The 15601-nt window shown below is 33.3% G+C and overlaps 1 protein-coding gene across 1 annotated transcript in view; it reads left to right on the top strand.

Annotated features, from left to right (window-relative positions):
• LOC124366258 overlaps positions 1-14727 on the top strand; it is an 85340-nt gene extending 70613 nt beyond the window's left edge. The window contains exons 3-5 of the mRNA XM_046822654.1: positions 1783-1919; positions 8456-8675; positions 13070-14727. Of these exons, the coding sequence (XP_046678610.1) occupies positions 1783-1919; positions 8456-8675; positions 13070-13152 (440 nt within the window). The 3' untranslated portion in view covers positions 13153-14727. The remainder of the gene's footprint in view (positions 1-1782; positions 1920-8455; positions 8676-13069) is intronic.
• Positions 14728-15601: the final 874 nt, after the last annotated feature.

Raw genomic sequence — 15601 nt, 5'->3', positions numbered from 1 at the left:
GTTTGTAGTTTTGAAATTTTCATTTGGGAAATTCCCCACTTTTGAAAATCATACATTTCTTCACAGTCATGTGGTCTATTTTCCATTAATTCTACGATTAATATAGGGACAGAGTATGATTTTATGACATTTAAAACACAAAATCTCGAATTGTCAATAAGACTCAATGTTTTATATATGAATGAGGTGACATTTGTGTATAAACGATGTTAGCAGTTCAAATGTTCCTACATGTGTCATAAATATTGGGAGGGGGGGAGATACAAGAAATTGAAATGCCACATAGCCCCCCCTATTTCGATCAAACTCAAAATATAATGTAAAACAACTTGCAAATAGTTCAATAAGCATCCCACAAAGTTTTAGACTTTTTTAATATTAAAAGACTTAAATAGGATGGATGGTGAAGCTTTTGTTTTACCCTTGTACAGACTTGTACACGAGCACATCAATATTGCAGGTTTCTAACAACGCTTTTATCCAGCTTGGAAGAATGAGGGGTGGGCGTTAACTAGACCCCAGAGAACTATGACTCGGATAGAAAGGTGTGAAAAATATCCCCTTGAGAGACGCCTCGTCCTACATGGACGTAATGTATTTGTTGACGGCACGTTAAATTACCAAACTCACATTTTTGAAACGAAGATAATTAACGATGCAACTATTTAGTAAAGTTTTATTTCTCAGAAACAGTTTAAATTACTTTTAATCTAGTTTAGTGGTTTAGGAGATTTGCTGAGGACGTGGTGAACTCGGGTTTTAAGGTAATCAGTTTTAAGGGGAAACGGATGGAAGACAAGAACATATCCAGGAAAAGATTTGGGGGGAGAGGGTCTAATAACTGATATTTTCCCGTAGTGGATAGAGAGTAATGCCCCGTTTTGTTTCTTAAACTTTTTTGCCCCGTTTCTTTATTGAGAGCGATCTTTCAGTAGTACATTGCAGTAATACTGAATTATTTATATTATAATAATTGTTTATTAAAAAGTAATTAAAAAAGTTGACAATTTGAGTTGAGGTCCGGACCCCTTGGACCCCTTCGCTGGTGACGTCCTTAGGTGAAGATGAGAATGTGCTTCTTTGCTTCAATTTTTAAATTTAAAATGGATATTCTAACAGATAACTCGATTTCGAACATTTACTGAAGTTGTTTTTATCCAAACACTTCTTTTCGAAAGTTGAGATCTACCCTGAGGTGTAAACTTGTAATGCGTAATGTCAAACGAGCAAAAATCTTTAGTTTGCAATATTTTCACTTCTTTAACCTTATGCCTGCAGGTTTTTAACACCCGAAGAAGGGAATAGATCCCTACTCTTGAAACGTTGCGTTCTATTTTCGTAACACATAGCAATAGAAATCAGAATACAGAATACACAGTTTTTAAGTAGTTTAAAGTAGTTTATAACTTAAGGGAATTATATTTTTCATGTATAATTAACCTGGCACTCTTTTGTAGTTATATATAAACACTGTAAAAATTAATAAAACATAAACAGTGTCTGTATCTTCAGTTGTTTTGCTGTAACCTAATTAAAACATAACACAAGATATCACTTTAATTGCCCACAAAGAATTTTTAAATAATTTTATCCTTTTCAAACTAATTATCAGTGGTGTCACAAAAAGAGTTTTTAGAATTGGCCAAAAAAGTAGTCATCCTATCTTACGAAGTATGACATCGAATGAACAGCAGAGAATAGGCAGTTACGACATGAGTGCTTCCGTGCAGGACTTTTGATTTGAACAGCTGATATTGATGGGAATGTACATTCTGTCCGCAGGCATGTTGAGGCCGGTGTTCTGGTGGTGGTGTGTATCTCTGCTCTGCTGTCACCTGTCGATGACCGGCGCCACGGAAGAAGAGGCACCGCCCGCCACGGCGCAGGAGGCGCTGGGGCTGCTGGCGTCTTTGCAACAGGTAAAAATCCCCAGCTTGTCACTCAAAATTAATTCTTATAGTTGTCTGGTACAGAGAAAATTAAAATTTAATTAGTGATCCACCGTCTTGAAATTTTAGAAACTTTGTCGATTCAGATAGTAGTAGGCCTATTCATCATACGGATCAAAATTGTTGTTTTCGGTTTACATTCGTGTTTCTCAAATAACACAATACTGTATGATAACTATACAAAACACCGACTCGTTCATTCATAATACATAGGAGGTCCTCCTCCGTAGACTAATAGTAGTCTACAATAGTTATAGTATCGGCTCTCTAACCGAGAGATCACGGGTACATATCCCGGGGAGGTCCAATCATGTACTTCAACAAAAAAAAAAAAAAAAAAAAAAAACCAGTGAACATCGAAGCCGGCATGGCTAAGACGCTGAGGCTTAAATGAGAAAAAAATATTACATAGGTGTAAATATAGTCGTATTGTCAAATTTACATATCAAACTCAGCTGTGGTCAAGGACGTAGCCAGAAAACAAAATTTGGGGGGTTCAGGCAACTGGTATTTTCCCGTAGTGGACAGAGAGTAAGGCCCCATTTTGTTCCTTGACCCGTTTCTTTGTTGAGAACGATCTTTCAGCAGTACATATCAGTAATACTGAATTATTAAAATAAACGTTTATAAAAACGAGTGACTAAAAATTGAAAATTGGAGGGGGTCCGGACCCCTTGAACTCCCTCAATGGCTACGTCCTTGGCTGTGTTTTGTGCAAAATACTCCTACTGGAACACTAACAAATGTTGAGGTTAACACATTGAAAAGAAACTTAAATTTTGTGCCAGCTGATCTCTGTTACAAGGCCACGCAAAAAAATCACTTCATGTCCTAAGTGGACGTATAAAAAAACAGCTGTTATTTGTACTGTATGATTAAAAATTATGAGCGGTCTAAAATAATAATAATAATGTTTTATTTTTTTAAATATGTACAGTTGCTTTACAAGCAATAATTACTTAGATACCAGATCTGGCCTCAAGAATCAAATTGTATATATTATATAAATACTTACACATAAAACATAAATCAAATCGTCTAATAGTTGTAGGTAAAAGTAAATAAAAATTTCAAATAATTACTAATTCTACAACTAAATATCAACATATACAGTACATAATTTGAGAAAATGTAGGGCCTCTAAGGCTAAGCCTGTTTAGAGGTTCCATTATTAGTAATACAACATTTAATGTGCGATCAGACCAAAATCATTCTTTACCTTTTCATAAAGCGGTCTAAATGTTTGTTAATTCTTGTCTATTCTTGTTTATTCATGATTTTATTCTCATTGTTTCGTGCTAATTTATTGCTGTTATTGTTCGTTGTTTTCCATACTTCAAATCACGGTACACTAATAATTAATTACGTTATTGTCATTCATAGTTTATATCCGTTTCGTCACTTAAATAGTTTATTAATCGTTATTGCTCTATTTGTCACTGTAGTTGTTTACTTTCATTGTTTAATTATTGTTCAAAACTGTAAAAATGGAGATGTCCGTTGAAATGTAAAATAAAAAATAAAACTAAAAATAAATATATATCACTTCTAAAAATATATTTTGTTTATAATGTAATACATAAAATAATAATAATAATAAAATAGCTCTCTTTCCCCTGCACTACTGTTTTAGTTCATTTTAACTTTAAAACAACTTTATAGTCTAAAATAAATTTCATTACTTATTTATACAATATATGCAAAAGTTTATAGTAATGTACGGATTATGACTACTTAGCATATATAATTCGATGCTGTATATAAATCTATTAACCACAATGTCTTTGGCCAAAACGAAAATTGGGAATGTTGAGTTCAACTCCAGTTCACTCTCCTTTTCGTGTACCATCTGGAATCTTGTTAATTGTCTGAAAAGGTCAAAAAAGGTATCTTTACATCGTTTCGACATCAGAGACATTCAGACTAAAAATATAGCGTAGTCGGGGTGAAGAGATGTTCTCATTATTTCATCAGGTACACAATTGAGTGCACTACGAAGTTTTAAACATGATCTCTAAGCACAATAGAGCAACTGAGTTTTCTGCACATAACGTAGCTATGGTGGGAAGGGTTGATTCGATGTGAATGTTTAGTCCACCTTCCTCTTAGTGCAGCGTCTGGAACATGAAGGCGTTAAAGATATAACTCCTGGAATATCTGGAGTCATGTTCTTCTGAAGAGATCCAAAAAAAATTCGACAACGAAGAAGCTAGAAATGAACTCTACAGAAAGTGCTTCAGAAATATTATAAATTAAATTCCACGTGTAAAATTTAATCATGCAAATATAGTATGTATTTCTGGAAAATGTAGAAATAACATCATAAATCTGTAATATGAAATATGTTATTTTGTGTATACAAAATCAAAATTGTCACTACAAATTTAAATTTGAGTGTCAGGTCTTTCTCTACAAACTTCGTAGAAATGCAGTAAATAAAAAAAAACTGTTTATAAATTACGTTTTAAAGAAACAAGACAGTAAACATAGCCTGGATCAACATAGCATTTTTAATTATTTACGTCCATTCACTTAAGGTTTAAAACTTCAAAAGCCACAGGTTTTTGGTGCAACATCTGTGACTGGAAAACCTTACACTAAGATACTGAGAAGCAGTCCCTAGTGTTGCGTAATTCAATTTTCAGCGAGAACGCCGATCGTGGGCGGCGTTCACAAAAGAAACAGCAGGACAGTAATGAAGTTGAGAGTTTCAATATTGGCAAAGCGGTTTGAATGGATGTCCGTTTGTGAATATGAAGTGATGAAAGCACTTGAGTTGAAACACTTCACTTACTAAAAATCGAGAGTTTCCAATCTGTTAATAGATGTAGTTGCGGTGGTTTTTATCAATACATGTGGAAAAAATCAACTGATACCTCTCAACTGTGACATGTTTGTTGCTCCTGGCTTGTGCAAGTGTACCTTTAAAGTGGTCGTGCTCGCTTATGCGTTGACGGATTTCGCTGGAAAAAGTACCTTTAGAATTGGTATAAAAAAATGAAAAATAGTTGTTCTCTTGCTAAATTTGTATAAGCTATATAAAAACAGCTGATGCCTATCAAAAGACAAAATGTTTGCTGCTTCCGGCTTGGTATCTTTAAAGCAGTCGTGCTCGCTTATGCGTTGACAGATTTTGTTGAAAAAAGTACCTTAGGAAGTATAATGAAATTCTTCAAATAGTTGGTATCTTGTCAATTTTATATAACTATACGAGGTTTTTTAAAAGTAAAAGTTTTTTTAAAGTTGACTTAAAAATTGTTAACTGACACCATTTTCTTAATATTAAATAAAATAAAGCAATTATTTTTTAGAAACCTTCCTCTTATATATTCAAACCTATGTGCAAAATTTGGTTTATTTAGCTTAACTAGTATTTAGCGATAACCTTTTTTTAAATAAAAAATGGTGGCTAGCGGTTGAACGACAAATTTATAGACCTATGTTTAGACGATCTATTTTGTTTGAAATGATGAATACTATCAGCCACAGAAGTTTGACACGCTTTGTGAACACCCTGTATATTAAATATTTTTTTATATTAAATCAAAAATCCAAAGAAATACAAGTATAATGATTCGTAATGTATTAATTTCAAAGCGAGCTACACTTAATGGAATTAATTACAAAAAGGTCAGAAACTTTATGAAACTAACAAAACATCGTAAAGCACGATCCTAAAAGTGAAAAGTGGAATTTGTCGGTTTTAAGTGTTAATTTTTTTTTAAACCAGACATTACCATAAAAGTCCTCCCGAGTAATAAAACGCCCAGTATGAGGTGTTTATGATTCAAGTGATGAAGCAATCAGTCCAGGAGAGGGGGAATTTTAAGGGGAAGAGGGGGAAGTAGGGGAATTGGATCCTTTAATTACAAACTGGACGGTGCGGAACGGTTCATTGTTTCGCCTTAGAGGAAATGTTTTCATAAGTCTGGCTTATTAAGGTGCGGTCTCATCCCTCGAAAGTAACTTACTTCCATTGCCAAGTTGAGGAGTAGTAATTGCTCCACATAATCAACGACAGACAAAACATGGATCATTACGAATTAAAAGTGGTTTCTTTTAGTTACCGAGGAACAATTAATTTGAAATTAAGTTCAACCCTTATACCTTTTCTTGCGGTCGACTCAATTTCTTAAGACCCAATTTCCTAGAACTGAGGGAATTATGTCCTTAATTAAACAAATAAATTGAGTAATCAAGTTTTCCACTCTTTCTCTTGCCTTTCTATGTGGAAGGCTGCATAATACTTTATAATCCTGGAAAATAATATTGCATTGAAACAACTGATATAGTGTACTGATGGAGTGCCTGAAACTCAATGTGGTAGCCAGCAAGGATAATATTTATTTTGGTCACAAACTAAAAAAAAAGAAAAAGTTTATTTAATGTTTTAATGTTAATTTAAGATAAAATTATACATTTAAAAAGTAAACATAAAATATATTAAATAAAATTAATTGTACTTATTCTAATATTTTGAGCTTTCTTACAAAAACGGCTAGTTCACATTAGTACTGGCCTATTAGCCTAATATCAATGTAATTGCTAATAAAACAAAATACCGAATGTTGATGAATTTCTGTGAAGAAAATCATTAATATAACATGCATAATTGTTAGCAATATCCACTATTTTCCAAAATTTGTAAATAAATTTTACACTTCTTGTTCAAAAAGAAAATGCGGAACATCATCTAGGCTTGCTGAATAATTACATTATTAGCACATTTTGAGCTATTTTCGTCTCACTGTCGAAATACATCTTCAATCGAAAGACTATGAACACACACACACACACACACACACACACACACACACACACACACAACACACACACACACACACACACACACACACGCGCGCACGCGCACGCACAAAACCACACAGTGATACACATCCACTTATACAGGTGAACATATGGGGCGGAGCTTGATCATTACTGGCTGGAGCTCAATCAATATGCGATCAATAGGATGACCATCACAAATACACCAACTTTTTGATAATCTAATGTTGTCTCTTCGTTGAAGTTATATTCTTTCTTGATTATTTCTAAGTATATATAACTATCCTTTGATTACAGTATGGAATGTTTGTGAGTTCTTCAGCGCTTTTGGACTCTATTGCAGGCCCGTGCGCATGGGGGGGGGTTTGGGGGTTCAAACCCCCCCCCCCTTGAAGATTGGGATATATCATATTGTTTCCATATATCAGTTTAATTGTGCTCTATTGCGCCGTCAGTTTACGCGCAAGCGCGCGCAAATATTTCCAATCGTTTGATTGCGCGCGCTTTCCGCCTGATTTGTGTTATATACTGTTTAAAAATTGGAACTCCGACGCGCTACACAATTGGTCGCGCGGGACCAAAAACGGAGCGCGCATGCGCGGACCAGAGCGATAGAGCGACGGAGGGTAATGGCTGTACTACCAGTAACAAATTCGACAAACGAACGCTCTTTCTCAACATTACGCAGGTTGAAAAATTATTTGCGTTCTACCATGAGTGAAAATCGATTGAACGGATTGGCATCACTGAACATTCATCGAGACATTGAAGTAGATGTGAACTCAGTATTAGATGAATTTTTTTCTGTACCTCGACGCATCAACTTATTGAAAGAATAAATCACATATGTTTTTATTTGAAAAAGTTTTTACTTTGTTTAAAGAATGAGTTACAAATGTATTAAAAGTATGTAGTTTTACAATTTTATAATAAACTCATTTTCCATAAGTATTAATTTTTAATCTATTACTTATTTAAGTTTCTTCTTTTTTATTTCATAAAATAAGTATAGAACCCCCCCCCCCCTAAATAAAATTCTGCGCACGGCCCTGCTCTATTGTATGTTTGATTTGAGACTGCTGTGTTCTAATTTTGTTCTTACCCTGAAATGACGTATTCACGAACGTCTTGTTTCCCATGAAAATTCGTAGACCAATCAAATCAAACATACCAAATCAATATAACCACTGGGTCTACCAGTTCAGTTTAATATCTTTTGGCTGAATATGAATGTACACAGCGCTGCCAAAACATCCGAAATTTTAATTTTTCTATCAATGTTTCGAATCCGTCTGAACCAGGTAATTAAAAAAACTAAGAAGAAAATTCATGTTCATTCAATAAAGTTTATTGTTTCTTGAATGAAGGCAAGTTAAAAATTGAAAATGAAGAATTTAAACAAGAATATGAAAATAATATTAATACGCGAAATAAATAGTAAGGAGTAAATGACAAATCGTAGTTGAAGCTAGCTTTTCCTAATTTTTTAGGCTGCCTTAGATTTTACTTCGCTCTGACTTTTCAGTCATACTATCTAAGTGACAATGCATTATTTCAATTACAATATAGGCCTTCAATTTTTTTTTATTTATTGCATAATTAAAAGTTACAATAAAATGAAAATGTAGTTTCAGTTTTTCCATCAAGTTGCTATATTTTACTCGTATTTTTTGAAATCTTATGAAAAAGGATGTAAAAATAAGTTACTTTATTTTATTCAGGCCAACGAGGGGTCAAGCAACGAATTGCGCAAGATGGCCGGCATGTATGAACTGCTACAGTTGGCAGCATTGCAACAACAGCAGCGCCAACGATTGGCAGAATTGGAGGAAGGAGTGGGGGAAGGAGAAGAGTTACCAGTTCCTCTTCCCCTCCAGGGCAGGCTACCCCTCTTGGCCCTGCAAGACAAGGATGAATTCATAAAGGACAAAAGAGGCAGTTGTAAGTATCCTTTACAGTAATAATGTACATTCACTTCGCTCTTAAGAGTAACTTAACCTAAAACGGCGATAGATTTCTAGCTTAACTTGTTCTAGAGAAGAAAAGCCAACATCCTTAATACTAAGTATAAATAAGTATCGAACTGGTAAAGTATTGGTATATGAGTATGCAGCGCATTACTGTGCTTATCAGCATATGGCTGGGTTAAAAATAAGGGAAGTGCTGGCTCCAAAAAATTCACTTTGTGGTATACTTGTTACATGTAACCTTATGAATATGGGTGGCTCTTGTAATTTGTACCTGTGCTAATTAAGCCAATAAACAACTATGATCATTAGCAGGGACGTAGCCAGCTATGGGGTTCAAGAGGGCCCCAAAATTTCAACGTTTCAATGGTTGGCATCCATCTCCTTCTTCAGGTGTAAAAAAACCTGCAGACAAAAGGTTAAAGAAGCAAATATATTGCAAACTTAAGATTTTGTGCTCGTTTAACCTTACGTCTTACGGTTTTACACCTCAGGATTGATCCAAATCCTCGAAAAGAAGTGTTTGAATTTAAAAAAAGTGTCCGGAATCTTGTTATTTGTTCAAATATCCATTGTAAATTACAAAATTTATGCAAAGAAGCACTTCTCGTCTTTACCCAAAGACGTAGCCAGCGAGAGGGTCCAAGCGGTCCGGACCACCCAAATGTTCAATTTTATCAATTACGATTTTAGTAAACGATTGTTATTATTATTTTTTTTAATCAGTACTACTGACATGTTCTGCTGAAATATCGTTCTCAACAAAGAAACAGGCAAGAACTTTTTAAGGAACAAAATGGGGCCTTACCCTCTGTACAGGAAAATATCAGCTGTCTGGACCCCCCAAATCTGTCCTGGCTACGTTCTTGATCATTAGCGTAAAAACGTTTTTCGAAATTCTGTAAATAATTAAATAAAATTTCAGCCAGGTTTAAAAATATTGCATACTTGTACGTATTCGAGATGCTTCAGTACCCATAAAAAATCAACATGGTTGAGTTTTAAAACATAGTACATAAAGTTTTACAACTGTCTTTGAAGATTTACAGCATTGTTCCTCTTTGTTGTGATTTGACTATTATCCTAAATATAAAAGACATTCAGTGAGTATTATCCTCGTGATTGTGCGGTTGACCTGGTACTTCAGTGTATGTGGAGTGCCCTTGATAGAAATGCCCTCGGCTCATTTGCAAGTCAACCTCTAGGTCACCCGTGATTGATTCAAAATACGCTTGTTGGTTTGACCGTGCAAATGTTTGAACATGAAGAACACACATTTTTGAAGTTACCAAGTCTTAAAGAATACACGTATACAAATAGTGTGGATGTATAGTTTTGTAAGCATGTTGCCAAAGGCCATTTCATAAAAATTATTTTATTTTTTGATTAGGTGTATCACGGTTTAAATATACAAGTTCCTCTTCTAAAATACAAATTCGTGAAGAACGTCGAGTATAAATTGTCATATTAAATGTATACGAGTTTAGAATTATACAATTTTTTTTTGAACTTGTAACTAATTTTCTACGTTGTTCAAAGGCTGCTCGTCAGTGAAACCCAATTTTTAATACAATAGTTTGAGCTTTATGTAAACTTGTGTATAAATATTCATAAATGGATATTATTATCTTATATAAAGCCAAAATTTTACAAGCGACTTTAAAAGGCGTCGGCAAATTTCTGGGGTTTCCTGCTGCCTCGATTTAGGAACTATGGGCACATATGAGTTTAAGTGACTGGACACTAGAATGTTTAAAATGACAGATCACTAGAATGTTTAAAGTGACAGAGTACTAGAATGTTTAAAGTGACAGGGTACTAGAATGTTTAAAGTGACAGAGTACTAGAATGTTTAAAGTGATAGATGACTAGAATGCTTAAAGTGACAGAGTACTAGAATGTTTAAATTGACAGAGTACTAGAATGTTTAAAGTGATAGATTACTATAATTCTTAAAGTGACAGAGTACTAGAATGTTTAAAGTGATAGATTACTAGAATGCTTAAAGTGACAGAGTACTAGAATGTTTAAAGTGACAGATCACTAGAATGTTTAAAGCGACCGAGTACTAGAATGTTTAAAGTGACAGGGTACTAGAATGTTTAAAGTGATAGATTACTATAATTCTTAAAGTGAAAGATTACTAGAATGTTTAAAGTGATAGATTACTAGAATGCTTAAAGTGACAGAGTACTAGAATGTTTAAATTGACAGATCACTAGAATGTTTAAAGTGACAGAGTACTAGAATGTTTAAAGTGACAGAGTACTAGAATGTTTAAAATAACAGATCACTAGAATGATTAAGTGATAGATTACTAGAATGTTTAAAGTGACAGGGTACTAGAATGTTTAAAGTGATAGATTACTATAATTCTTAAAGTGAAAGATTACTAGAATGTTTAAAGTGATAGATTACTAGAATGCTTAAAGTGACAGAGTACTAGAATGTTTAAATTGACAGAGTACTAGAGCGTTTAAAGCGACCGAATATTAGAGTGTTTTAAAATGACAGAGTACTAGAATGTTTAAAGCGACAGAGTACTAGAATGTTAAAAGTAACAGGGTATTAGAATGCTTAAAATGACAGAGTACTAGAACGTTTAAAGTGAAAGATTCCCAAATGAAGTTAAATTGACCGAGTACTAACTAGAATGTTCAACCCACATAATCCCAAGAATTTGAGAACTGTAGAAGTTGTCGGCATATTTCTGGTATTTCCTGCTGCCCTATTATTGGAACTATGGGGGAGTTAATTTTTATTGTTCACTTTTTCCACAGTAATGTTAAAATTCTCATAACCACATACATTACTATAAGGATTTGTGATTGGCACATTCGTTTTTATTACAAATTTAATATACAAAAGACCATGGAGAGTAATAAAATCAAGGGAACAGAAAAATGGGTACTTTGAAAGGTTTGAAAATTTAAAAACTATGTTGTTACAAACAGTATTTAATGGAGAGGATTAAGAGAAATGTTGGACATAGTTCCGAGAAGAAGCGCACAGCAGCGTGCAGACCGACCTGGTGGAGGAAATCTTTAGTGAGTTATGCAGCTCTTTGTTCAGTTTGTCAAATTAAACAAGAACAAAATGATGTCGAACTCCTAACCTTACTCTAATATTAATTAAGAGATTCGCCCGTAGTTATTGTTTTTCTTTCACTTGAAACGTCTCAGCGCTTTCATACTTGAACACATCTGATTAATTAACACAATGGATTACTGAGTCGAGCGGAGTTCGGATGGTACATTCCTTGGTGAATTACTTTTACAACATAAATAATAAAAAATAAACTTTCTATTTCTACGTTGATTGTCCTTTGTATTTCTGGACTTGGCTTAATGAGCAGATACTAAATGTGTTTTTAATCACCTGTCAAAGTCAAAAATAATAAGTAGTAATCGTTTGTTATTATTAATCTGTCAGTCAGTAAAGAAGCTTTTCTTCATTTGGGTTTACGTTTATTAGGACTTTAGCCAACCACAGTAAAATGCCATCTGTTATGTGTTAACTGAAAAGCAAACTACTTTAGTCTCCTTAGAGACAGGATTCCCCCACACCGGCCTAAAATAGTGTAATTGTTACTGAAGTCGGTGAAGCTACTTATGGAATGTCGGAGAGAAATTTGAGACATTTCAGAGGTACTTAAAAACAGTCTCACTCTCCGACTTCAGAACCCTATCTTGAAAACTTTTATCAAAAATGGATCAAGAGATTTGGATATTTTACAGTTACTATCACTTATCCCACGGTTGTTTGGGATACCATTTAAAAATAATGTGCCCATAGTATGTTTCTCAATATGGAATTATAGACATTTCAGAGGTTCTTAAAAACGCTTTCTGAATTCAGGACCCCATCTTGAAAAACAACCAAATATGGATCAAAAGATTTTGTATCTGATAGACTATCACTAATCTCAGGATTGTTTGGGATACCACTTAAAAAGAATGTGCCCATAGTATGTTTTTCAATATGGAATTATAGACATTTCAGAGGTTCCTAATAAGGCTTTCTGAATTGAGGACTCCATCTTGAAAACTTTTATCAAAAATGGATCAAGAGATTTGGATATTTTACAGTGACTATCACTCATCCCAGGATTGTTTGGGTTACCACTTAAAAAGAATGCGCTCATGGTGTCCTTGTTTTTTAATATGGAATTACGTGCGGAGCCGCGGACAACTGCTAGTCTGTCAATAATGAAATGAGCTACAGATTAGAAATTCTGCATTGAACCTGTTACACACATTCTTTTGCACACTCCTACCACGTTATAAGTTTTTTGCAATATCAGTAGATTACATTAAATACTAATTAAGTTGAAATAAATATTATTATATTTTCATTGTGTTATAACAGATATGTCGCTGTGCCATTTCAAGATCTGCAACATGGGGCGGAAGCGAAACTCTTACGCGTGGAGTTCCTGGGGTCGAAACTAAACCGAGAAACGTTCCTTTGGCAACCAGCCACAACCAAGGACAACCCCTTGTTGTAAATATAGGTATTTTATTTTTCCAGCAGAAAAAAATGTCAAAGAGCAAGAAAAATATAGAAAATATACTGTTGACACCCTTTATACAGCAATTAAACTTGAAAATATCATTTTGATTGAGGAATGTTTTGTGATGGTAATAAAGAGCAAGAGGTCTCCGTAACATAAAATTTTAAGAATACATTTTAAAATGAACAAGGCCTAATGTTTACAAGTAGCCATGGCCAAAAGGAACGTTTCTTCTGGAAATGGCAACTTGGAAAATGTGTTCTTAATTTTGTAAGGTGCAACATTCACAACATATATATATCTGTTCACAATCTTAGAAATGGTCAAGCATAGATTTTTCATTTGATTATGAACAAGCTCATCCTTATTTCAAAGAAAACATTACTGTCTGTATTTCTTTCAAACAGTATTATTTTGTTTAACCAAACAAGTAAAAAACTGAATATTTTGTTTGTTTGAAAAATAAATTATCAAATAAAGCATTCCTGATATTGATTTATTAGTTGAGAAATTGGTGTCAAAACCGAAAAGGTATTAAACCTGTATTCAATTTTGTTTTTATAACAATGAATTCTACATTCATACTTGTTAGTGTTATTAATTTGTAAATAAAGTTTCTTATTTCTGGGTGCAGATCTTTATTAGGTATTGTAGTTCAGAATTGCGTTCTCCATCCGAGTAGATAGAAATTATAGTTTAGTATAAAAATGATATTATTAATGTTATGTTGTAAAATTTACTTTGCGTTTCTCCAACCCAAGGCGAAAACGCCATATTTTCTCCTACAGGTGATAATAACATATGTTATTCAAATTTATTTTAAGACATGACTAAATTGTTTTATTAGTTTACCTCATAGCTATGACAACGAATTTAAAACATTTTTGTACATCTCGAATAAAAAAACGGATTCAAAAAACTGTTTAACCTGAAAATACTACAGGCTTTCAAGAACCTTTTAGGAGCTGATATTTTATGTATTTAATTATAATTATGTTGTGAGGCCAAAGTAATGTTTTTAATTGAGAAAACATTTATATCATTGCTTTAAAAGTTCCAGAATACGTTTGAAACTTTTTAGAATTATATAATACCTGTATATCATAAGTACTAAAAATTATAAAATGTAAGTTAAAACATGTATTTTTGTAAAATTACGCATATGAAATTAATGTATAACTTATTTAGGTTCTATATTTTTATACAGAGTAAAATATAAGTACGATTTATTTTACTTGAAATGTTTTTATTTCCTACAGGAGAAAAACTTTTAGCTATTATACCCAATATTGTAAATATTTTTATTTTTATAACTTTTTACTCTTTGTTATAGATTAATTTATTAATACTGTACCTGCATTGTCCTACTTTATTTATTGAGAATGTCAAGGTTTGATTGTGTTGGTGATTGAATTGTCACACCTCGAGAGAATGCATGTGAACGAGTTCTTGTTTTGTTCTAGTATGTAACTATAATTAATTGTGTAAAGAAATAAAGTTTTGCTGAATACAGGCGACGTTTCTGTAAATCTTTCCCTAATTTCCTTAGTGTATGTATTTTACATCGTAAGTTATTTTAGAATACGTACACATACCAACAAAGTAGGAGGATATACTTCTAACAGACAAGAATCCAAGGTTGTAAGATATTTTTGGAGACAAACACTCAACTTAAAAACCCCGTTACTGCTTGTAAGTAATAAATTCTAAATATAATTAAATTTAAAACTCCATTTTATTTTAAAGTTAGATTTTTATTTGATGTTTTTTAATGGAAGCAATTCTTGAACAGTTATTTAATGAAAACATTATTTTATTGTTAGATCAAAAATATTTTCAAATGAGATAAAATTCTGAATAAAATTTTACTAGTTTGTAGATCTAACATTTTATTTAGACTATTAATATTTCTCCATTGTGATCATGGGTCTTTTGCGTTATACGACCTTATTTCTTTAAACGTTTTCTACGTTTAAAGAAGGTTGGGTTAGGTTAGGTTGAGTACAAGACACTTTGACTGCATAGGTAGACCGGGACTTGCGCCAATAGCAGATAAAACCGGATTCTGTGATAAGATAAGGAACAATGGTTACTGCTTATCTACTTTCATGTATTGATGTAATACAGGTCTAAAATGTGTTCATAGCATTAATGCATCAGACAACCACTCTTAGTAAACGTAGAAAACGTTTTAAGGAATGAGGTCGTATAACGCAAAAGATCCATGATCATCAGTATTCAACACATTACGTAGCTATTGGTGAGAAAGGTTCATTCAATTCAAATTTTGAGTTTAGGTCTAGTTCACCTTCCTCTTAGTGCAGTGCTCTGAAAAGGTCTCTCTTCACACAAAAACACTTGATTCATTCGTTCTTTGGATCTCTTCG

The sequence above is a fragment of the Homalodisca vitripennis genome, chromosome 7 (genome assembly GCF_021130785.1).
Source record: "Homalodisca vitripennis isolate AUS2020 chromosome 7, UT_GWSS_2.1, whole genome shotgun sequence".
NCBI classification, from domain to species: Eukaryota; Metazoa; Arthropoda; class Insecta; order Hemiptera; family Cicadellidae; genus Homalodisca; species Homalodisca vitripennis.
This window is presented reverse-complemented; position numbering and strand designations above follow the sequence as displayed.